General features: G+C 36.7%; 1 protein-coding gene across 2 annotated transcripts in view; it reads right to left on the bottom strand.

Annotated features, from left to right (window-relative positions):
- The window catches only part of LOC149797717 (putative polypeptide N-acetylgalactosaminyltransferase 10), a 54,617-nt gene that overhangs the window by 12,299 nt on the left and 17,269 nt on the right, over nucleotides 1–25,049 (bottom strand). For both annotated transcript variants that reach the window (XM_089962651.1, XM_089962650.1), the window contains exons 4-11: nucleotides 24,649–24,793; nucleotides 23,507–23,673; nucleotides 20,885–21,073; nucleotides 14,233–14,410; nucleotides 12,043–12,160; nucleotides 7,689–7,799; nucleotides 3,306–3,527; nucleotides 2,352–2,459 (exon numbers count right to left, since the gene is read on the bottom strand). In XM_089962651.1, coding sequence (XP_089818777.1) covers nucleotides 2,352–2,459; nucleotides 3,306–3,527; nucleotides 7,689–7,799; nucleotides 12,043–12,160; nucleotides 14,233–14,410; nucleotides 20,885–21,073; nucleotides 23,507–23,673; nucleotides 24,649–24,793 — 1,238 coding nt within the window. The remainder of the gene's footprint in view (nucleotides 1–2,351; nucleotides 2,460–3,305; nucleotides 3,528–7,688; nucleotides 7,800–12,042; nucleotides 12,161–14,232; nucleotides 14,411–20,884; nucleotides 21,074–23,506; nucleotides 23,674–24,648; nucleotides 24,794–25,049) is intronic.

The raw sequence follows: 25,049 nt of genomic DNA on the forward strand, positions 1-25,049 counted from the left end.
ACTAATGTGTGCATGCCCCATATTACTATGGATATACCCCATACTACTGTGGGTATGCCCCATATTACTAGGGATATACCCCATACTACTGTGTGTATGCCCCATATTACTATGGATATACCCCATACTACTGTGGGTATGCCCCATATTACTAGGGATATACCCCATACTAATGTGTGTATGCCCCATATTACTATGGATATACCCCATACTAATGTGATTTGATTTTTATTTTTAACATAGCTTTAACAATTTTTCAGTCATATCGCTACGATGTCTGCAATGTGGCAGTTTATAGTGATGTCTGGCACTGGGGCATCATGCCACAGACATGTAGCATGATGTCCCACCCAGTCACATTATCCTGACACCAGGCCGACCAGTCCTAACACTAACCTCTTAATGCTGAACGCCAAGCGAGGCAGCTGTTAGTACCATTTTTTAAGTCTCTGGTATGACTCAGCTGGGGATCGAACCCACGACCTTCCGCATCCGAGGCGGACGCTCTAACCACTAGGCCACCGGAGCGGTCCCCATACTAATGTGTGTATGCACATATTACTATGGATATACCCCATACTACTGTGGGTATGCCCCATATTACTAGTGATATACCCCATATTACTGTGGGTGTGCCCCATATTACTAGCGATGTGGCCTGTACTACTAGGCATATAACCCATACTACTGTGGGTATGCCCCATATTACTATGGATATACCCCATACTACTGTGGGTATGCCCCATATTACTATGGATATACCCCATACTACTGTGGGTATGCCCCATATTACTAGCAATATACTCCATACTACTCAATCCATTTAGTTATTTAGAACTGCATGTTATCCCAAAACTAATTTATACTAATGTTAATAAGCATGTTCTATTTAGTTCCCAACTATGTAAAACAAATGTCTTATCATGAACATCCACCTAGATTAGTTCCTAACTAAGCAAAATAAATGTCTTACCATGAAAATCCAATTAGATTAGTTTATAACTAAGCAAAACAAATGTCTTACCATGAAAATCCACCTAGATTAGTTCCTAACTAAGCAAAACAAATGTCTTACCATGAAAATCAACCTAGATCAGTTCCTAACTAAGCAAAACAAACGTCTTACCATCAAAATCCACCTATTTCCCAACTATGCAAAAGCAGACATGTAGCATGATGTCCCACCCAGTCACATTTATCCTGACAACAGGCCGACCAGTCCTAACACTAACCTCTTATGGCTGACCGCCAAGCGAGACAGCTGTTAGTACCATTTTTGTAAGTCTTTGGTATGACTTGGCCAGGGATCAAACCCATGACCTCCCCCATCCTAGGCAGATGCTCAAACCACTAGGCCACCGGAGCGGTCAACTATAAAAGTTTTAATATATTTTTCATTCTTTTCTTCGAGAGCCAATAATCATGTCAAGCAATTGTCCCAATTTTTAACAATTGTTTTACTTCTCCTTGAGAGGCAATAATCAAGTCAAGCAGTTATAATTATTCTAAATATTTAAAAAAATTCTTCCCTTCCATTTCCAGAAGCACCTAAGGAACTATCCCAATTTTTCTTGCTGAGGACACGCATCTTAAGGTAGACAAATTACTTCTCCATTTTTCTTCCAAATGCGTACATTTTGTTTACATTCTCGACAGAGCTGTTGTGAATAAGGGACCAAATATAATACCTCTCATGGAGTTAAATTATGTCAAGCTCAAATTTTCAGACCAAGCCATTGTTGTTTGTATTAACAGCCATGCTATACAGAAGATATGAACTATCTATGAATTTTGCCAAAGTCAATTATCATTACATTTCACAACTTATATTAATCTGGTGTGCCCACCATCATTGTTGTTGTTGTGGGGTTTAATGCCATTTTTCAGCACATGATAGGCTATGCATGGCGGCCAGTATTAATGGTGGAGGAAGAACCCGGGAAAACCCCGGAAAGAACCACCGACCCATGAGAAGCTACTGGCAAGCTTTCTCACGTACCCACATTAGCCGAATCCTAGACTCGAACCCACGCAGACAGAGGTGAGATGGCAGTGATCTTTAACAGAGAGCACTTTAGACCACTCGGCCACTCAGGCCCCCACCACCACCATCATTATATTTTCACAACTTACTTTATTCTGTTGTGTCCACCATCATTACATTTTCACAACTTACTATAATCTGCTGTGTCCACCATCATTACATTTTCACAACTAAATCTATTGCCAATCCTCATTACTTTTTACTGAGATAAATGCTGATTTTAAAAAAAAAAGTTATGTTAATTAGGGAGTGGGGAGACTACTCCTAAAGCCTGAAAGGCCATCTATAGTCCATTTTATTTTCTCACCTGTTCACCTCCACCTTTCCCATCTTTGACACAAGGCTCAACACCAAAATTTTGATCACCACCTTTGAATTTTGTATCAATGCACAAATCAGCTGCAGCATTTCGTATCTGTAAAACAAAGGAAGAGTCAGAATTCTATATTCTTTGTGTAATACTCAAAAACACCAGTAAAAACACATTTGTGTAAATATGATTCTGGAGACTGATTTTAAAAAAATGGCAAAGAAAATGGCCTCAATTATTTTTTTCTATATTTGTTATTTGAAATAAAGGGCTGATAAATTATTCAGAAGTATGATGTGAAAGCCCTCATATACATTTTTAAACATTTGAATTACACATATGTGTCACCAGATTCAAATGATCACACACAATGTCAGGATAAAGCAACATCAAAATATCAGAATGATAGTACATTATAATGCAAGACATTACAATATCGGTCAGGCTGGGAGAAGAGATTCCTAAAAGCATCAGTGGTTTTGGAAAATCAATTTAAAAATGGTGGATAGGTAATGCATTTGTTAGTGTACCCATTAAATATACTGCATATCTCGCCACTGGTGCTGTAATATCTAAGAAATTGGTGGCTGTCCTCTTACAGGTCAACTATATGACTATTTAAGATGTGCTTTCAAACATACCAACTATAACTTGTACAAACTTTATGCAGACTTAAAATAAAAGCAAGTACCAAACACTTCCAAATAAAGTCAGGGTGCAATCCATCATTAAGAAGACATTTCATTACCATATATACTTGCGTATAAGCCCATTTGCGTATAAGCCAACCCTCCAAACTGAACAGGAATAAACACTAAAAAGTGCATGACCCACGTTTAATGACAAGCCTGTCAGAGTGCTGCACATTTGTCAAGCTTGACAAAACTGTACATTTATCAAGGTTGTCAGTGTCAAATCTGACAGAGTGTTATACATCTGTGAAGTTTTTACCTCTCCCCATGCCATTGGTGGTGGTTCTACAGGTGGATAGACTTTTACAAGGTCAAAAGCTACTTCCTCCATGAACCACTTGAATGGTTTACACTTCAGTCTATCTCTAACTGCCTTCTGTTCTGTCAGGTCACCTGCATCAATGTTCTTATAGTGTGGTCGGCGGTCATACAAATACTGTGCATATTCATCCATCCACACCTCCGCTACTCGCTTGTAGTTCTGGAATTAAGTTTAAATCATAAAAACTGAACAATGATATTGTCTGAAATATATAAAAGATAAAATAATATTTTAAGAAATTAAAGACTTTCATGAATATTACAACTATTTAAAGAAAAAAAACCCACAAAAACCATGCTGAGTGAATTCCATACAACTTTTCTCATTTAATCAGGAACACTGGTACTTTGTGGGAGGCTCACATATACAAATCTAAGAAAGGATATGGCTAGAAAAAAAATGAGGTATTAACAGCGGGTGCAATCCAAACGGCCCTGGTTGCTACAATCTGCCTTGTAGTCAACTGAGGAACTTATGTGGGGAAAACCAAAGTCAGGGGGAAATCTGCCCTCTAAATGATGCATGAAAGCTATCTTCTTCAAAGATTCATTGATACAATACGGTTCATGTAGAAAATTAATCAGGAAATACAAGCAATTTCTATGGATACAAATTCCATTTTAGGCATGAGAGTTAACTGCATCTACACTTACTCAACATGTCTATTTTTGGTTTGGTTATTAGAGTTAACTGCATCTACACTTACTCAACATGGCTGATTTTTGTTTGGTTTGGTGCTTTACAGCACAGCATAAACAAGTAGGTTATTTAGTGCCAAGCCAAATAGTGTAAGAAAACACCATGGTAGCTGACCCAGGCTAGTCTGATTGTAGGATTCAAACCTGCACCCTTTTGGTCCTGAGTTCACATCATCACTGATACAATTCATATTTTGATGAATGATAATGAGCAGATAAGTGACCCAACTGGAAGTCATAGTGAACAGACAAGTAATCCAATTGAAAGTCTTACTGAACAAAGAAGTGATCCAACTGGAAGTCCTGCTGAACAGACAAGTGATCCAACTGGAAGTCCTGCTGAACAGACAAGTGATCCAACTGGAAGTTCTATTGAACATACAAGTGATCCAACTGGAAGTCCCACTGAAGAGATCAGTGATCCAACTGGAAGTCTTACTGAACATACAAGTGATCCAACTGGAAGTTCTATTGAACATACAAGTGATCCAACTGGAAGTCCCACTGAAGAGATCAGTGATCCAACTGGAGGTCCTACTGAACAAATAAGTGACCGAACTGGAAGTCCTGCTGAACAGACAAGTGATGCAACTGGAAGTCCTACTGAACATACAAGTGATCCAAGTGGCGGTCCTACTGAACAAATAAGTGACCCAACTGGAGGTCCTACTGAACAAATAAGTGACCCAACTGGCAATCCTTCAGAACATATAAGTGACCCAACACAGAGTACAGTTCCAAAGGACTGTTTCTTACATTATGAATTAAACTTCCTTTCTTTCCTGATGTTCATTTCAGTAATATTATTATTTTACAATGAAATTCATTTTTCTAGAAATACTTTACACTTATCAAGAACTAATGCACATTTTCAAGCATTTCTCCAGTACTTTTTTGAGCTGACCTAAAGATTTTCAATGTTACCTCCAAATTTCATCTGCTCTTGAAGGTTGTGTGAACTCAGTACAAACAACATCCTATGTAAAAGATATAAAACTGACTGACAAGGACCAAAACTGTCCCATATGGTATAGATTAGACACAACCCAAAAAAGATACATCTAGGTTCATAAAAGAATGTTTACATCAAACTGCATTGGAATATGTTAAATATTTCTTGAATTATGCGAATTACAAGGAACATAACATATATAGATACAAAGCTGACTAACAAGGGCCATAATTCTGTTCAAAATAATGAAGATGAAACAAAATCTATTAAATGCACACCTATCCATAAAATACTACAAATATATTCATGTGAAATCAACCAGAATATGTTGAATAGTTCTTGAACTATGATGATCACAAGCAACATTCCAAGTCTTCATGTGAAGACAAGAATTTACTTGACATGGGGGAATAACCCTGTCCAACAGGGAGCAGACGAGACAACATTCATACCAAACTGCGTCAGAAAATGTTGACTGGATGCCCAGTTATGCTCACTTACAAGCAACATCCTAAGTTAAAATGTAATGTAAGTTGTCAAAAAACAATTCTATACAGTGTAAAATACTCATCAACACACAATTGGCAGAATTAATTAATGAGTCACTTTGATAAATGTAAAATCAATCATCAACACAAAATTGGCAGAATTAATTAGTGACTCACTTTGATATATGTAAAACCAATCATCAACACACGATTGGCAGAATTAATGATTCACTTTGATAAATGTAAAATCAATCATCACATAATTGGCAGAATTAATGATTCACTTTGATAAATGTAAAATCAATCATCACATAATTGGCAGAAGTAATGACTCACTTTGATAAATGTAAAATCAATCATCAACACACGATTGGCAGAATTAATGATTCACTTTGATAAATGTAAAATCAATCATCACATAATTGGCAGAAGTAATGACTCACTTTGATAAATATAAAATCAATCATCAACACACAATTTGCAGAATTAATTAATGACTCTCTTTGATAAATGTAAAATCAATCATCAACAGCATTACATCATGCAAAAATGTGTTTTCAGGCTTCTTATATATTTCCTGCTGGAGAACATAAAATGGGAAACAGTGCTCATGTAGAAATGACATCATGGCGTGACCGGGTTTAAGCACTTTATAGGCTACTGTGCATTAACACCATGGCAAGGCAGTGCCTAAACAGCTCAAAGTCTAGTGAGGCAGGGCTTAAAAATCTAGTATGCTTTAACATCATGGTGAGGCAGGGTCTAAACAGCTTAGAGTCTAGTGTGCTATAAACATCATGGTGAGGCAGGGTCTAAACTGCTTTAAGTCTATTATGCTTTAACTTCAATATAGGTAGGGTTTAAACAGCTTCGAGTCTAGAATGCATTAATTGCTTCCCTACACAGGTCACAGCCATTTGCTAACATTCTGATGCATATATTAGCACTATTTTCTACCCCTGAATATTAATATATTAATATCATGGTTTGTAGGGATGGGATCCATCATTTTAATGTGTCTGTAAAACCATTTTATGTGACAGTAAAAATATGTCACAAAATTATTTATAAAGGTTGTTGTACTCTATTATGGCTGCCATTTTAGGTTTTGGCTTCATCACATCATTATTATGTTTTGCAATGTTTTATAATAAATTACCATTGCGTTACCACATTATTATTCAGACTGTGGTAAGGAACGTTTTCAGCAAAGATCACCATGGAAGTATTTTGAAGTAGCCACATTTCACTCAAATCTGTGCATATCCTTATGATCACATCAAAGGTGAATTTTAGCCACAACAGAAAACACAGAGGAGGTCTGAATGAATATATGACATGAGATCTAGGTCTAATCTGTATATAGCTCGATTAATACTACAGGTGTGTGTGTGATTAGAATTTTTAATGTAGCTTTAACAATTTTTCAGTCATATCGCTATGATGTCTGCAGTGTGGCAGTTTATAGTGATGTTTAGCACTGGGGCATCATGCTGCAGATATGTAGCATAATGTCCCACAAAGTCACATTCTCCTGAAACCAGGCCGAACAGTCCTAACACTAACTCTTAAGTGTTGAGCACTAAGCGAGGTAGCTGCTAGTACCATTTTTTTAAGTCTTTGGTATGACTCAGTCGAATACTATAAGTGGATTAACATCTATTATATGCATTGATGTGGAAATGGGGAATCACCCAAAAGAGTCATAATTCATAGGTTGTAGGCAAGAAAGAGACTTTGAAAGTTCCTAACCATAAATTACAAAAAAGAGGGTGAAATGTTCATATCTATTACTAAAATACATGGTTGATTATTTTTCTCACATTCCTGAGAATGTTACTGTCAAATAAACATAGTATCCTTTTAAATTTTGGGGATCTTTAAAATGTGCATATAAGATTTGGTTTTACACTAAGAATAGTGTAAACATCAAGATGTGCTGAAAACAAAGACTGTGCAAGTTCTGAATCAGACCAATTGAAAAAAAACTTAAATGATTCATATGATGACATTGTATAAAGGAATCATAATTGAAGCAATACAAATCAAAATGCCACCACGACATCATCTGAAGTAATGACAAGGATTTTCTACATAGTCATTGCATCTAAACAATTTCTGTCTACACTGACAGAGAATGTGACAATAATATAAATGTGTTAAAAAGTCAGCCGACACTTACTCTTCCCACGAAATCCCCAACTCCTGGATTGGGAAATGGAGCAAACTTTCTGTAGATGTGACCAATCCGTGAACATGGGGCATCCACCATCTTCCCACCACACTGCCATAACTATATGAATAAATCATACATAAGTAGGAATTAAACTTCTGAATAAACAAAAACAACATTCTAATACATATGAAACTTTAATGAGCTTTCATTTGTCAAATGTAAAACTCTAGCTCACAGATGCTCACAATATTTTTGAAAACACTGAAACTGCACAATGCAGAATTACATCTGTAACAATTTTAATACAAACTTTTCACAATGTATAAAAACAGGTATATCTTTCTTGTGTGTATTAAAAGATCTCATGAGATTAAATGGTGGTTGACTGTCACTCTATTAATAACAGACAAATTTAAACAGTGATATCTTCCATATTTTTATCCATTTTTCACAAAAATGTTACACAATGTAAAAGGTAAACTCTGACTTAATGTGATCTGCCATGCTATGGAGTTCATTGTAAGATCCAAAATATGACAATTTAATTTGCTCTGGTAAAGAGTGGTGCCCCACTGTCTGAAATGTCATCTGATTTTCAGTCTAAATTTGTCAAAAATATACTCAAGACCACTAAAATACAATCTAATTAGATTGGGATGACCAAGTTCATTGTGTTTTCAATGCAGTTTGGCATGGGGCTGGACAGCATACAGAAATAACGATTGAGATAAAAGAAAAGACTATGGATTTGACAGCTTTATTAACATTGGCCAATATTTGATTCCTACAATAATACATTCAATGAATATTCAAATTTTAAAAAAATGGTATTTGTTTCAGTTCTATCTTTGGTGATTTAAAAATCAATTCAGCAATATACCCTTTCCTTTATTAGTCTGACAAATTCAGTCTGTGATCTTCAACCTGTGCAAATTTGATTAATTTCTGAAAAGAAAATCTTTCTAGTAAATTATGTTTCTCTGAGAATACTTACCTGATCATATTAACTTAAAAAATCCAGCCCTACTAAAAGACAAAAATTTGTCTTTTCAGTGTAGAGCATATAAACAAAGGGCAATAACTCTAACCCATTACCTACCCTTGTCACCACTAGGTGCTGACCATTTTTAATCCTGGTGAACTATCAGCAAGGATGCATAAATAGTTAGGTGGATAGGTATGTCCTGAAGTAATATGATTGGGTCTTTAAAGTAATGTGATCAATCAGGTCTTTAAGTAATCTGATTAGGTATTTATTCTTGGAGAAACAATTTACTAGAATACATTCCCTGATCACATCAACATTAGGAGAATAGGCAATAGAAGGAGGAAATGCTGAGCATCCTAACTAACTATACACTGCACATCCTTCATGGGAAGATAGATTGGATTCAATATGTGAATGATCAGCCACCCTCTTACTTGACTATGAATACGTGAACTGTGATCACTCTATCAGGTTAAGAAGATGACTACTGAAATCTTCTTACCATCATAATTCACTAGTTAATATAGCAAAGCTAACAGGCTGTGTTGGTTTCATTGTGATTGTGGTCAGCTGGGCCACAGCCAGAGGACCCAAAGGATTCAGGTTTTGTCTCCGTGAAGCTAAATCCCAGAGATAACAACTCTCGAGGGTTGACACTGCATGCCAATCAACAGTTTCTATGATGTCTCATATAGAAAAGTTGCATGTGAATGTAAGGCTTGCTGAGATTACTCTGATTTCATGAGCATAAATCCCCATGAGGTAATTAAGATCTTTTGATACGACAGAGCACACCAGACATATAACCCACTTAAGCCATGAAGATTGGATTTGGGAGGTGTTATCCTGCATTCCCGATTCATGGGGAGAAAGGGTCTTTGTGCACTTCAAGCAGTGCTTGAGGGCGTGAACAGGATCTTGCTCTGGACTTATCTACATCCAAGAGGGGGCATATGATGACTCCGATTGCCCAATGAAGGTGTGTGTGTGATTTGGATTTTTAACATAGTTTTAACAATTTTTCAGTCATATCGCTATGATGTTTGCAGCGTGGGAGTTTATAGTGATGTCCCACCCAGTCACATTCTCCTGACACCAGGCCTACCAGTCCCAACACTAACCTCTTAATGCTGACCGCCTAGCGAGGCCGCTGTTAGTACCATTTTTGTAAGTCTTTGGTATGACTCTGCCAGGGTTCCAACCAATAGGTTACCAAAGCGGTCTCCCCATGAAGGTAACCAGTTCTTGGCCACAAAACCTGGTTGTGTCATGAGAATTATAAGAGTTTCTGCAACATCCAGGTTAATGGCTTGAATTTATCTGAATTGAGCCATTTTAAGTCGCAGGGTAGATTCCATTTTTGGAAACAGGGTGAGGGATTTTGGTTAATTCAAATTGAAATTGGCTTGTAGGAAGGATAGATCTTTATCATGACTGATGTCATGTAGCCTGAATGTGTCTGATATCATGTAGCCTGAATGTCTGATATCATGTAGCCTGAATGTGCCTGATATCATGGAGCCTGAATGTGTCTGATATCATGGAACAGTAGCCTTTAATGGTACCTGGTGCACAGTTTTTCTACTTACAGAGCCAGAGAAAAAACGTCAGCTAGTTAAGGGGTTGGGGCACTCAAAGGAATGATGATATTGACTTGACACCAGTCCCTAAAAACATGCCACTTTCCTTCATAAGCCTTCAGACTGGTGGGCCCTCATGCTCTCGAGATTCTCTCCTCAACTGAAGGTCTATCACAAGGCTACCCTAACAAAACCCAGGTATGAAGGAGAAGACAGTCCAGGCAGGGGTGGAACTCTTGCAACCATGGTTGTTCAAGAAGATTTGGTTTGGTTGCAATCTTCCTGGTGGGTCTATTGCTAGAACAAATATATCGCTGACCCACAACTTGTCTCATCTGAAAGGGGCTATCAGAATTATATTCCAAATATGACCCATGTATTTTCTGTAATAATTTCAGTACTAATACCATGGTGGAAGTGGTGGGGTAGGCAAATGCCAATAACCCCTCTCAACTGGTTGACAGTGCATCCATGGCCCAAGCTACTGGGAACAGTGAGACAAAGGTAGGTCATTGGTGGTTCCACCTTGTTGCAAAAAGGTCAAACATCGGATGCACCCGAAGTGCACAAATCTCATATGTTCTGTATGGTTCAGTACGACATTTAAAAGTGAAATCAAAGTCTTGTGTTTTGAAGTAATGGTATTTTCTTTATATGTATACCATAAAGAGCAAAATATGGGCTGCAAATTATGCCATTCCTCTGTTCATACTTATATCTTAAAAACAATGTCACATATTTCCTGCATGTCACATCATAGTTGTCATGAATTTAGTTTTTCCATTTTCACTTAGTTCCAAATCCTGTACCGCCTATTTATGAGCTTGTAATTCAACATGTCTGTCAAGGCTGGAATCTTGAAATTAGTATTTCCAAGTGTGAACGAGTTTTCTCAGCCAGAATTTAAAGATCACATGTAAAGCTTCTCATTTTTTGTAATTCATTTCCAGCTTGGTCAATTTTTTCCAGTCTGAATTGAATAAGTATTTATTTTTCTCTTGACATTGTCTTTAGGCACATCAACACAAGCATCATCCCATGTATGATTATCCTGTGAATTTGTCCTTTTTCTGTCACCACACATTTTGAAACACACATCTGCTCTCTGGGTGTTATTAGAAATATTACTGATAAAATAATGTAATTTAATTGGTTTTGCCATTTAATGCATTGTCCTGCCAAACATTCTCTCCTGACTTTATTTTGTAACTGAAAAGATCTGAACAAATGACACAGGCCATATGTGACATGTTTCACAGCTACACTAGGACAACATATCCACTATCTGACATCCCAGAATTTTTACATAAAAATTTAAAAAAATTAAAAACATGCTCACTATTCTTATTTTTGTGCATTTTTTTAAATTTTGCAGGAAATCATAAATTTGGGGGTGGGGTGGATTTTCATGATAACACATCCTGGACACCCCTCTGCAAAACACCACCAATTATCAAAGTTTAAATGAACTGGTCAACACAGAAATTTTTGTACTTTTATTTGGCCATCAAAATAAAGAGATGGCTTTTCCCCCATAGAAAACTTATACATCACTACAATGATGTCATGTGGCTATAATTAACTAATTTTTCCACATGTGATAAGATGTCATTTGGATATTATAAACTGCTTTATACAACAGGAGCGATTCACAATAATTTTGTATGGGAAGACGAACAGTTCAAAAGGCAGAGAGCAGTCTAGGACCCAGTCAAACATTCAAATCACGATTCTGTATATTTATTAACTTGTTTTACATGAAGTGCATTAAATGAAAAACCTTTATACTTGCCTTAAATGACAGTTCATACTGTTCTCCCCCCCAGATATCCAGGCCAGGATCATATCCTCCCAGCTCCCAGAACCACTTAGTGCTTATGGCAAACAATCCTCCAGCCATGACAGGACTCCTGTACACAACAAAACAAGTATAATTAAAAATGTGTGCAATGATAACTCCACTAATATAGTTCAAATGAAGAACTCTTAGCTCAAGATGCAGGTGCAAACTCTCGACAACAGGGACTCAGTCAAGTCTTGCTGCCTAAGAAACAGGGACTATAACTCAGTCAAGTTTTGCTGCCTAGGTGTGAAAATCAAACATGACCTAAAGGCTGCTTACAATTTAAGCCCATGACCCATTTAGTTCAGGATCAATTGTATCTCTATATAGGTACTGGGTGAAAAATAAATTTATTAAATAAATATACACATACTGTAGATAGAGACAGGAAATACTGTATAGCAATTTCCAAAATGAAAGGATCAGGCATAAGAATTTTGTTAATCAGCAAGACTCTAATTTCATTAAACTATTTAAGGTAGAAAGTCTTATCTGCTGAAAATAATGTCTATAGTTACTTTCTGGCTTTTTCTTCTTTCCTTCAAAAGCTGTCCTCTATCTAGAAAAGCTTCTGTCTATCATTTTATAAGAAAAATTTGGCTAGCTTGCTAACTTCATATTCCATTTTTACACAATTGATTGTTAACTCTAGCAACTAAGTTTTTCTTTTTCTCAATAATAATATAAAAAAAATTCCTCTGAACTTCACAAAAAACATAAATTATTTACATTACTTGGATCCAATCTGTTGTTGAGTGTTCTTTTTGTATCAGTATGTTAATGTTATGTATTTATATTTCTGCCTTTGAAAAAGATACTTGTAGATCCTAAAAAGTGCTAAGGCTTGATGTAATATTCAGTGCACAATGTAATGAAACCAATTTCCTCGCTGTATTTGCCAGCCCAGATTCCAGTATAATAACCGTATCTACATCTTGGCAGACCTGCCAACCCTGCCAATGAGTCCATCTCAGTAAGGCAGTGGATTTTTTTCCATAAGATTGACCAGCTTTCAGTAAGGCATAACAAAATATCAATAACTGCTACTGTAAAGATGGAAAATGTAATTAAACATTTGACGCACTGACGATAAACATTATGTTCAACTGAAAAGTTTGTAAAGTAGATTTAATTAACAACTAGTACAGTTGCACAGACTCAAATCCAAACCCTATGCAGCTCAATGGCTTGTTGCTATCTCACAACTTGACATAATTCTTGGAAACTCTTTTCCATTTCACAGGATGATGGCAATCATATCTCCTGCCATGAGACATACTCAGAGTGGCATGTGATGTCCAATAAAAATAACTGTGTCCTTTCCAGCTTTTATTCTCAAGAACCCGAATACTCCTTTTTATTCTTCTGTGTTGGTTATTAACACATTTCTAGAAGCTTATTTTCCCTTTCATCTTAAATATGCATCACTTTCTGGATGCCATTTAAAAAAAATCAATAATCAACCGTCTGATCATGCACACACTTTGCATGAACAAATGGGTGTAGTTTAAAGTGTCTGAGGTGCTGGTGTAAAGTTAGTCTGGTTCCCTGACTAATTTCACTACTTCTAAGATGAAACCCGGATCCAAACAAAACAATGATGAACCAATTATCCAGATTTTTCAGCAACGATCATTTTTCCATAGTTTTTTTGCTAGTATACCGTAAGTCCGCATTTTGAAGGTAATTTTCGTAAGACTTATGTCAAAATCGTAAGAGTTGGCAGGTCTGCCTTGGCATATAGATATTTATGTAGTACGGGTCTGTGAATTTCATAGGATGCGGCAGCAAGCCACCGCATCCAATCAAAATTATGTTGTTCCTACATGATCAGACAAGGGGAGCAATGAACTTGAACGGACTGATAAATAAGCAAATTTGGCATTACATAAGGGAGGCAACTCAATTAAATAGATGCCGCTAGGACAAAGCACTAAAATAACTGTTTGATCTGCCAAGGTGTAGATAGAGTTATGATACTGGAACCTTGGGTAGTGAAGATGATCTACTCCCTTGCAAGCAAGATCTCTCACTTATCAGGTACATTTATATAGATCGCTCTCTCTCTCTCTCACAGCAAAAACATTCAGTGTAACGGAGATATTTATACAGATTATTCTCTCAGACTACAGTTCTTACCTGAAGGGCTCTGATGGGTGTTCTAGGTCTTCTGGCAAAAGAGGAAGACGTTTATAGAAGAACTCCCAATCAAATGCCCCTCTGGCTCCCTCATCCTGGGCACGGTATGCAAAATTCTCAAAGTCTATCACATCAATGAAAGGGCAAACCACTGTCCTGTAATCTTCAGCTATTGGATCTGAAAACAGAGCATACAATTAGCTATGACACTTTATGTTTTGAAAACATACTGAATCCTGGTTGATTTTTGTATCCTGCTGCTGTTAATTTGACATTATCCAAGAATCAAAATATGTATAAAGTTACTGTGCTTTGGATAAAGTGGACTGAGAATATTGCAGATAAGGCAGACATTTTTAAAAAACTTTCAATGAAATCATATTTTAGAGTATAATGAATCTTTGATAATGCTTGGCCAATCATAATAAATTAGAATTAATATAGATCCAAAACAGTCTGATTTAAAAAGACAGAAGTCAAATGAGAGTGATCTCCCCTAGAATAGATGGATTGATGCCAAATCACATCACTTCATTAATTGCAACTGGTGCAAATGTTCACATTCATCCAAGTAGTATAACTGGGGGAGATCTTGAACGGTTTACATGTATTATTATTGGGTAAGTATTATCAAAGAAACTTTTTTGACTATAAAATCTGGTTTCTCCTTCAAATATTTTACTTGATCATAACACATCTGGGGAATAGGTAAGAGCAGGAGGGAGTTATGGCCCCTAACCACAAAGTTGCCCTGTTTCCAGTCTACTAATGTAAATTATTTTCTCCAAAAGTACCCGATTAACTTTGGAAAAGAAGCACTGCTACCTCTCGAATCCAGCAATCCTGGAGAGACATACATTCCATCTTTTGCATCTACATATCATATAGACAAAGGGAAGACACTCTTCACCATTTACTCCCTTTACCATCACTAGGTGGCTTCTGGTTGTTTACAAGTTTAACTGATACATAAACAGGAATTCACACATATGTGAATACACGTGGGAGGGTCTAACATTAATGTGATTGGGCAAGTATTTGTGGAGAAACAATATACACAAAAAATACTTTCCCTGTCAAATACAAAATACATTCTCCAATGAAATTAACATTAAGAAAACAGGTAAAAGGAGGACATACAGTGCATTCAACCTATACCATCACCCTTTGAGGGAAGATTGCCAAATTCCCTATAACAAAGATAAAAAAACCTCTTGTGATAAGAAGACAGAACAACTGACGATCATGTAATATGTGAGAACATCATTTGGATAAGGAGAAATAAGTGATTTATTTTACAGATGAAAAAAAACCCTACTGAAAGCACCAAACCGTACCCTTGAGACAGTTGTGCTGACCTAACATGGCTTTGGTTGTCATTTGGGCCACAGCCAACCCCCCCCCCCCCCGATATAATTTTCATCTCATGATGCTATATCTTGGAGATAAACACTCAAAAAAGTGAACTGTTCATGCCAGACAATGGTTTCTATTGTATTAGGGATCAGATGCACCAGAACAGCTCTAATATCATATGCACAAATCTTCATGAGGTGTAGAGAGTGTTACCTACTTCAACCACAATGCCAGGGCTTGAGGGGTTATATCCTCTATTTCCACCTGAGCAGAAGAATTATCAGCACTCTTCTCAGTGCATTTCAAGTAATATTAAGAGCAAGGTCCTGGTCTTAACTTGTTGCTCCTCTCAAGGCCCTGATAGTGTGACAGAGAGCATATAATAACCATTTGATTGAGCAGTGAGAGCAACCTGTGTTTTCCTATGAAACCAGTTGTGTCACAAGGACCAATGAAATGTCTGATCTGAACTGAGATCATTCTGTTACATGAACCTGTAGTTCACTCAACGTATATGCAGGGGCTAATTTTATCCAAGTTCCTGTCTTGTAAGATAGCAGCTTCAATGAGGTTCTTGCTTAGGGTTCAAACTTACGAAGATGAGCCAAATCAAAACTTATGAAAGATTCCACATAGGAAATAAGGTAAGTGATTTAGGATGACTCCAGTCAAAGGTGGCAAGCAAAATCTAATAGGTCTTTATCATGTCCTATGCCCACTCTACCACAATGTCTGAAGATGTCAGAAATCATGGAGTGATGTCCCCTGATAGTAACAGAAGCTAACCTTTTCTTCTCAAAAAGCCAGAGAAAACAGATTGCCTGCTGACAGATTTAAGTACTCAAGAATATGATGCTAAATTATCCCTTAAAACATGCCACCTTCTCTTGTAAAACTTTAAAGTGGTAGGCCTTCTTGCTCATGAGAATCACTCCAGAACTACATGGATATGATCCTTTTCTACACAAGGCCCTCCAAACAAGAGTCCAACATGAAGAAAATGCCTCTCTGGGCAGAGATGAAAGATGTGTGAGCAATATTGTTTGAGCTTGTTGAATTTTTCTGGGATTTTCCTGGAGACATCCATCACTAGGTTCAGCAGATTTTTCATGCAGGACTCTGACGGGTCAGAGTAGAGCTACCAGAACTATTTTGCCAGTTTGGTTCCCAAGGTTCTGAAATTATCTTGGAATCAAAACAGTTGGTGGGAAGGCACAGTCACAACACAATTGTTTGATATGACTGGGATCACTCTCCTGCACAACTGATTTCTCCAACAGCAAAAGGTCTAGCCCTCTTTTCTTAAAGATTTATATTAAGTGGCTTCTTCTTTGGGAATAGTTACTGTTTATCATGGTGAAGTCAGACAACAGGTGAGACCTGAGCAAAATTAACTGTCATCTGTATAAACAGCAACATCAGGTTCGAGCTTCTCCTGAGGAATTCCTCCCATAAACCCTTGTTTTTTTTTGCCAGTAACATGGGACCTGTTTAATCTAGGACACAATCTAAACATTTTGATTCAGACAACTGAGATACCAGCGCCATCTGCAATTGGTGCATATCAAGGTGGCCAAGAAGAACAAACTCTGCTGCTGCATTAAGTAAACCAAGAAGTTGCAGAAGCTCTCCTGCAGACACCCATTTATCTATTTGAGATTACTGCTGAAAGTTTAAGAATCTGTGCAATTTATATCGAAGGGAAATGAACATGAGTGAAATGGGTCTGAAATTCCATATCCAGATGGATAGTGTTGAGAGGGAATAAGATACGACTTCTCCCTTTTCACTAGAAAACCCAGGTGGGTGAAAAGGGAGGCAAGGCTGTTCATTGCTATTAGCAAAACTGAACTTAACAACTGCTTCTGAAAGATGTCATCCAGGTTTGCTAAAGTCACTGTTGCAAAGTATGTCCTGAACAAGACAATGCAGTTGACTCTTTTTGTAAACACTCCTATGCTGTGATTGAGGATGAATGGAAGAGATAGAAATTGGTAAACTGTGTTTTAGAAGTTGAATCGAAGGAACTTCCGCTCTGTTGGATGGATATGGACATGAAAGTATAGATCAGATCAAGACATGAGGCTGCATTCTCCCGTCTTCATGGAAAGGCTAACTGATCATGAAATCTATATATTTAAATCTGGTGTTAATAGCTAGCTGAGATTTATCATCAGTGTGAGTTTGTCACTGGCTTCTGGTACCAGAAAAATCCTTCAATTAAAACCTGGAATTTGGTTTTCAAACTCTCTCCACCTCACAGCTGGAGAGTGAAGAATTATTTCCTCCATCAAGAACTCCATCTTCAAAGTATCTGTGAAAGTCTCGAAGACTGTAGGGTTACACAAATAAGGAGGGAGATGGATAAAAAAAAAACTCTGAAGCCGCTCTCTGGAAACGAATGGCCAACCTGTGCTTGATGAAAATGGAGAAACCTGGTACCAATTGGAAGACTGGCAGCAGGATTACTAAGTCATTGACGATTGTTGGAAGTCTTCCGGTGAAAAAACACACACCGTTGTTTCCTACCCCTTTGTTAAACTGAATACAAGACATAAAAGTCTTTTGCCATTTTAAACAGAACCTGCTGTTGTTGAGTGGGAATGACTGCCCATCCCTCTGCCTCCAATCATCTCTCCATTGTGGCAGAGAATGATGACGGCAAAAGGAAGGATGTTTCTCCTTGTCCAGAACAAAAACCAAGACCTTGACTTTATAGTTTTTGCTCATAGTCAGAGTTGTTGGACATTTGGATGATCTCAGTTTTCTCCACCAGTCTTAAAACCGAATTCAATCATCTCCAAAATATAAAAGGTGTTAGGCAGCAGATCACTCTTTATTCCCAGCACTCAGTGTGGGGAATGTCCTCATCCACTGAAGTTTCCAAGTCTGTGTATCACATACCATGTGGCATAGAATTAGCAGCACCATTGTCCCTAGGTGTCAGCCAGTATTTCTCTGAGATTCTAACAATAATGTTGGGCCCAGTGGGTGAGATGGGAGTCGGACAATCAATGCTTTATATTCTGCTATAACTAAAATCTATAATTAAGGCCAACTTGACTGCCAGCTGCCCTGCAAAGTTTGAACCGCAATGTCTATTAAATGGGACATTAGTGAGAGATGATGGTAAGAAAAATTGGCCACATCAGTTCTGTAATCAATGAACTTGGTCTTACAGCCTTATTATGAAGATACAGCTTGTTCTAGATACAAATGTAACTGGAATATCCTTTACTGGTATTAACCGACAAACTGATAGTACTTGGCTTGATGGAACTACTCCTTCTATCCTTGGGGAGACCACTTCATCTGAATTCTACTATGGCAAGCAGACAACTTTTAGGCATTTCTTTGGCTAATTGGTTAAAAATAACAAACTGAAAGTACTTGGCATCAATCTTGTTATCCAAAAGAAAAAGAAGTAACTGACAAACTGATGGAACTACTCCTTCTATTCTTGGGGAGACCACTTCATTTGAGATCTACAACGGCAAGTGGACAAAATTTTGCACTTCTTTGCAAAAACAAGTCAAAAAGATGCAACAAATTCATTTTTGCTTAGAAGGGCTAGAATTGTCAAGTAATGGATGTACTCCTAGTATATTTTCATCAGTAACATATCTGAAAAAGAAATGGTTTGAACAAAAAACCTGTATATCACAATTCAACATTTCAGTGGCATAGTGACAAAACTTTCCAGACAGCCATCATGGCAGTTTAAACATGCCAATCTACCTGTGTAGGTGAAATGTGAAGATGTTTGCATGTAAGCCTAAACCAAGACTCACTGCTATTAGGATAGAATAGGAACCAAGAGGCTAAAGACGGCTTGAAATTGCTCACCTGTTGGACATCTGCCTAACAGCCAAATTTAAGAACCATAAAAAAGAAATGTTTCAAGGTTTCTGCAGTTTTATTTTATTTCATATTTGATCACACATCAAAATAAATTGAAAGACCTCTATTCCTGGACACTATGTGACAAAGCTGATCAAAGCTTGTTTGATATTTTATATAGTGCAGTATATGTTTTTCTACTCTTAGTAATGGCAGCCAGGATACTTTCTATCAAATCTGATCCAATTCTTCCAAGAAGAATTTTTTAAAGTTTATTTTCTTCTAATTTTAATAACACTGACCATATCTGACATCATTAATACAAACCTAAAGAAAATATGCTTTCTGTTCTGGACATATTCATCGAAAGAATGTTCTATTTTTAGTTTCAGTGTCAATATTTGATTGCAAATCTACATCATTTGCATAAATTTGAAAGCAATTAATACCAGAATGCTTCCTGTTTATATCATCAAATTATGCTATGCAGTTTCTCAGAAGCCATTTGAAATTTTCTATTTTTAGTAATGGCAGCCATATTTGTTGGCAGATTGGCATCATTTGTATAAATTTGTAATGTCTTTATGCCAAATGCTTTCTGTCAAACAGTTCAGTGGTAATGAGGAAGATGTTATTTAAATGCTTCTTTTTGTAATGGCAATCATATGTGATGGTAGATCTGAGTTATTTGTAAAAGATCTTCACACCAAGAGGCATTCAGGGAACTTTGGTAACATTCTATTCATTACTTTGGAGAAGTTTTTCAATGGTTTTTCTAGCTGAAGTAACAACAGCAATATATGATGATAGATTGGAATCTTTTGTACATAATATTAGATGTCAAACCAGATTTAATTCTGTTCAGCAGTTTTTAAGAAATAGTTTCAAATTTGTTTAACTTTTGGTAATACTAGCCATATTTGATGGTAGATAAGCATCATCTGTATAAATCTGAAAGGGAGCAGTGGTGGCTCAGTGGTTAGTATGCTGAACTCACAAATGAAATGGTGTGGGTTTGAATCCCTTCATTGGACCAGCCTAGGTCAGCTAACATGTTGTGCCCTTTGACAACGAACTTTAGTTCATTCATTGCCTTGGCACTAAATAACCTACTTGTGTTGCTGTGCCACAAAGCACCAGAACCAAAATAAATCTGAAAGGCATATATGGCAGGCTGTTTTGCACAAAGTTTGGTTGAAACTGGTTGTGCAGAATGGCATGCTGAAAACAACCATCTCTTATGGGCATTGTATGCCACATGCTACACAACATATAAATGATGAAGGGCCATACCAATAAGCTCTTTTGGCTAATGATTTAAATAGGGAAAACTAATTTAAAACTGGTGAAAAGCATCAAAATTATCAAAAAATCTTGAGGGAAATCTCAATAACTGAGACATTTATTTAGGTGTACTATAAGACTGACAGAAAGAAAGAAAAAAAAAAAATCTTACCTAACAAGGGAGGTAAGTAGTTTACATTTGCTTCAATGTGGGAATCTAAAAATAGCAACACCTCGCCTGTTGCATGTTTGGCCCCTAATAACCGGGTTCGAATAAGTCCTTCCCTTTTCTCTGCATGCACGACTTTTACATTGTCAAAATGCTTGGCTACATATTCATCCAACTCTCCTTTCAGAAATTCTGGAAAAAAATAGTCATTTCTTTTTAAAAACTTTATTAAATATTAATTGCACCAGTTTTTATAATGCTATACAAGCACAACATGTTATATATTAGGTCACCTTTTACTGGGTAAATTATACAGAATATTGCTAATACAATATGCAGGACCTGACCATATATCAATTGGCAGGACTTGACCATATATCAATTGGCTGGGCTTGTTAAAATTTATTCATCCATGGGCTGAGCTGATACGGATAAAATCTGTGCAGAATTTCTACCCATAACAAACACTGAAGTTCATTATCACTTAAGATTTAGCATGTGACAACTATCAATAACATTTTTACATTTGTCTAACTGTTGTCAATCAGAACATGACACAAAGGAAGCCAACTTGACTTTTTTAAACACAGATACCCAAATCAATCTTGATATTACAATGGCTATCATGGGTAAAATTCATGAAAATATGTCAGAATTTCACACCTAGTCCTTGATATTTTTAATCATACAGTGTATTAAGCATAATCAAAACTCACCTGCTTGAGCTTAATCTAATTTCACCTGCGTGAGCTTAATCTAATCTCACCTGTCGACATTTGCCTAATGACTGTACACGTTATGAAATCAATTTTGTCAAGGTATTCCTAGATTTTATATCTTCTTCCTATCCTGACATTATCTTTCCAATATTGAAAGGATTCCATGCCAAGACACTTTCTAGGGAAGCTAGCTAAATTCTGAAAAAGTTTTTATTTTTAATAAAGTTGTGTAAATGATTTTCCATTTTAAGTAATGGAAGCCATAGTGGAGAGTAGATCAGCATCACTTATGTAAATGTGCAATGCCTTCATACATATCGGATGTTTTCTGTCAAATTCTGTTGGGCACTTGTTTGTTTAATTCAATATTTTTCCACTTTTACTAAAGAAGCCATGCTCTCTGTCACATTGTTCAAATTATATTTAATGTCTGTTGAGAAGTCATTTAATAATTTTCTGCTGTTAATAATGGCCACCATATCTGAAGGTCATTTTTAAAATTAGTACAAATTTTAAAATCCTTAATGCCAGAATGTTTTCTTTCAAATTTGCAGTTTCAGAGAAGGAACTGAGAGTATTTCATAAATATATTTTCAGTAACAGAAGCCATATCTGATTGTGAATTGGCATCATTTCTACAAAAAAAACTCAAATGCCTCTATGCAGGATGCTTTTGTATAATCTTGTCTAACTGGTCAAGTGCATTTTGAGAAGACATATGACAAATGAAGGATCATACCATATTCTCACTTGGTCTTATATCAAGGTTGCACACATGGACACCAGTGACCACTATATCAAGCCACTTGGCCTTATATCAAGGTTGCACACATGGACAACAGTGACTGCTACATCAAGCCACTGGGCCTTATATCAAGGTTGCACACATGGACACCAGTGACCGCTATATCAAGCCACATGGCCTTATATCAAGGTTGCACACAAGGACACTAGTGACCGCTACATCAAGCCACTTGGCCTTAAATCAAGGTTGCACACATGGACACCAGTGACCGCTACATCAAGCCACTGGGCCTTATATCAAGGTTGCACACATGGACACTAGTGACCGCTACATCAAGCCACTTGGCCTTATATCAAGGTTGCACACATGGACATCAGTGACCGCTATATCAAGCCACTTGGCCTTATATCAAGGTTGCACACATGGACACCAGTGACTGCTATATCAAGCCACATGGCCTTATATCAAGGTTGCACACATGGACACTAGTGACCACTACATCAAGCCACTTGGCCTTATATCAAGACTGCACACATGGACACCAGTGACCGCTACATCAAGCCACTTGGCCTTATATCAAGGTTGCACACATGGACACCACTGATCAATGTATCAAGCACCTGCCAAAGCAGGCTCAACTAAACAAAACAACATTCTATAAAATGGTCACCTCTGTTTAATAACCAATTCCAGGACATAGCCAAAAACTGTTGTACCAGTTATTGCCAATTTTGGGGAAGTTTTATTTTAGATATGCAGTTCATTACAGAATTGTAACAAGGTCTAAAATGAGATATATAACTTAAACGGAAAATATAATCCAATTACAATCAACCTTTATGGAACTTGTGTATACACACATGCAACAAGGTCTAAATCGAAAATATGATTTAATTATGATCAACATTATGGAACTTGTTTATACATATATGACTACTAGGTATTTAACATGTTGCTCTTCAAAACATCTTTGCAAATTGACTTTGATATTTTGGAATGGAAGTTAAGTGCTTAATAGGTAGCAAACTGGTCAAAAATGAGTCCAGAAATTTTACACACTTCCAGCTGAGTTTTTTAAGCATGTTTTATACTGTGTCATTTATATATGAATTAGTCTGTTTTCACCCTTTCATTGCTGATTTAAACAAGCTGGGCTCTTACTCTTTGTGCTGAAATCATCCACCAGTATAACTTCATGCAGGAGCTCTTTTGGGGCCCTCTCTGTTACACTGTAAACCAGTCGCAACAGTGTTGTCCAGTGTTCATTGTGGAAAGGCACCACTATACTGACATTGGGCAAATGATTCCAATACTTCTTTGATTTACAGCTGCAAAAATGTATTTACAGATTTCAAAAGTTTGTATTATTTTAAAAGTAAAAAAAAAAACGATGGCAATATGGTCAATTGCAAAAGCATAATATAATTAACAATATGATTCTAAAAACATTTATGTAACTGTGATACTGAACTCGATGCAAAACTTAAAATTGGAACATTAAATACAACTCACAGTAACCTAAATCCATAACACAATGACCCTACTCTTTATGAAAAACATTAAGTCTTGGCAAATCAAACTAAAACAAGATGGCCAGGGTCTGAAGACTGAGCCCAAACTGATGACGCCACCATTAGAAAAGTGACTACTATGTCTCACTTCCCACTAATGTAGACTTGATAAAAGACTGCAAAGATTACCAATTAAGAGTTCTTCCAGATTTCCTGATATACGATCAAGTATTTTTGCTGCAAGCAAATCTTACATCTTTAGAAGTATTGCAATTACAAGTACCCAAGATGTAACACAACTATAATTCTAACAAAAATAAATGTAACATCCTCTTTATTGGTCAAATATCAAAATGTGCAGCATTTAAATTTACTTCAGGAAATTTAATTGCCATTATGACACCATAAATCTCCTTCTGCCAAGAAATTTACATCATTTTATGACAGAATTTTCAAAAGCATGTGTGTGTCTGTGTTAGAATCCTAATGGGGGACAAGTCTTTTGTTTACGAGCTTACAGACAATAATGGTGGTTTTACTTAACAGTTGCAACTGCAGATTTTTTCCAGCGATATGTAGAACTAAATTCATGACAGTAACACCGCTGTTAACATCCTCAAGGTTATGAGCATTATATAAGACTTCAATATTGCAAGTATGTCAGGACATATAACATATGAAACATTAAAATGATTTGGTTTTAGAATAAAGTTACTTTCTTGGAGCACAACAAACATTGTAAGTATTATCAAGGTTATTTTTTTGCTGACAATGCTAAAATCAGTAACTTACTCGGGATGTCTAATATCTTGCAATGCTCTATGTAAGGAGATTTTATCGCTGACATATGCATTAAAACCATTAACTTTGTACAGCTCGTCTTTCTGCTTCTCCTCATCTGAAGTGAGAAGTACTGCTGCACCCTGTTCTCCTGGTCCTGTGAATGTAAGTAAAGAAAATTATAAAAATGTTTATTCTTCTTTGCAACTGGTTTAACATGTGCATTTTTTTAATGTAAATTTGTATTGCCTGGTCTTCCATCATCCTTTGCATTCTAACCTGACTGGGTTATGGAAGGAACCAAAACTAATTGATAATAATTACCATTACCAGCGGGAATTAAATACCATATAAACTCTGTTATAAGTTGAGTCCAACTGCGAACATCATGCCAGCAGATCTGGGTCTACCGG

This window comes from Sinohyriopsis cumingii, chromosome 6 (assembly GCF_028554795.1).
Source record: "Sinohyriopsis cumingii isolate HCF-2022 chromosome 6, ASM2855479v2, whole genome shotgun sequence".
NCBI lineage: Eukaryota > Metazoa > Mollusca > Bivalvia > Unionida > Unionidae > Sinohyriopsis > Sinohyriopsis cumingii.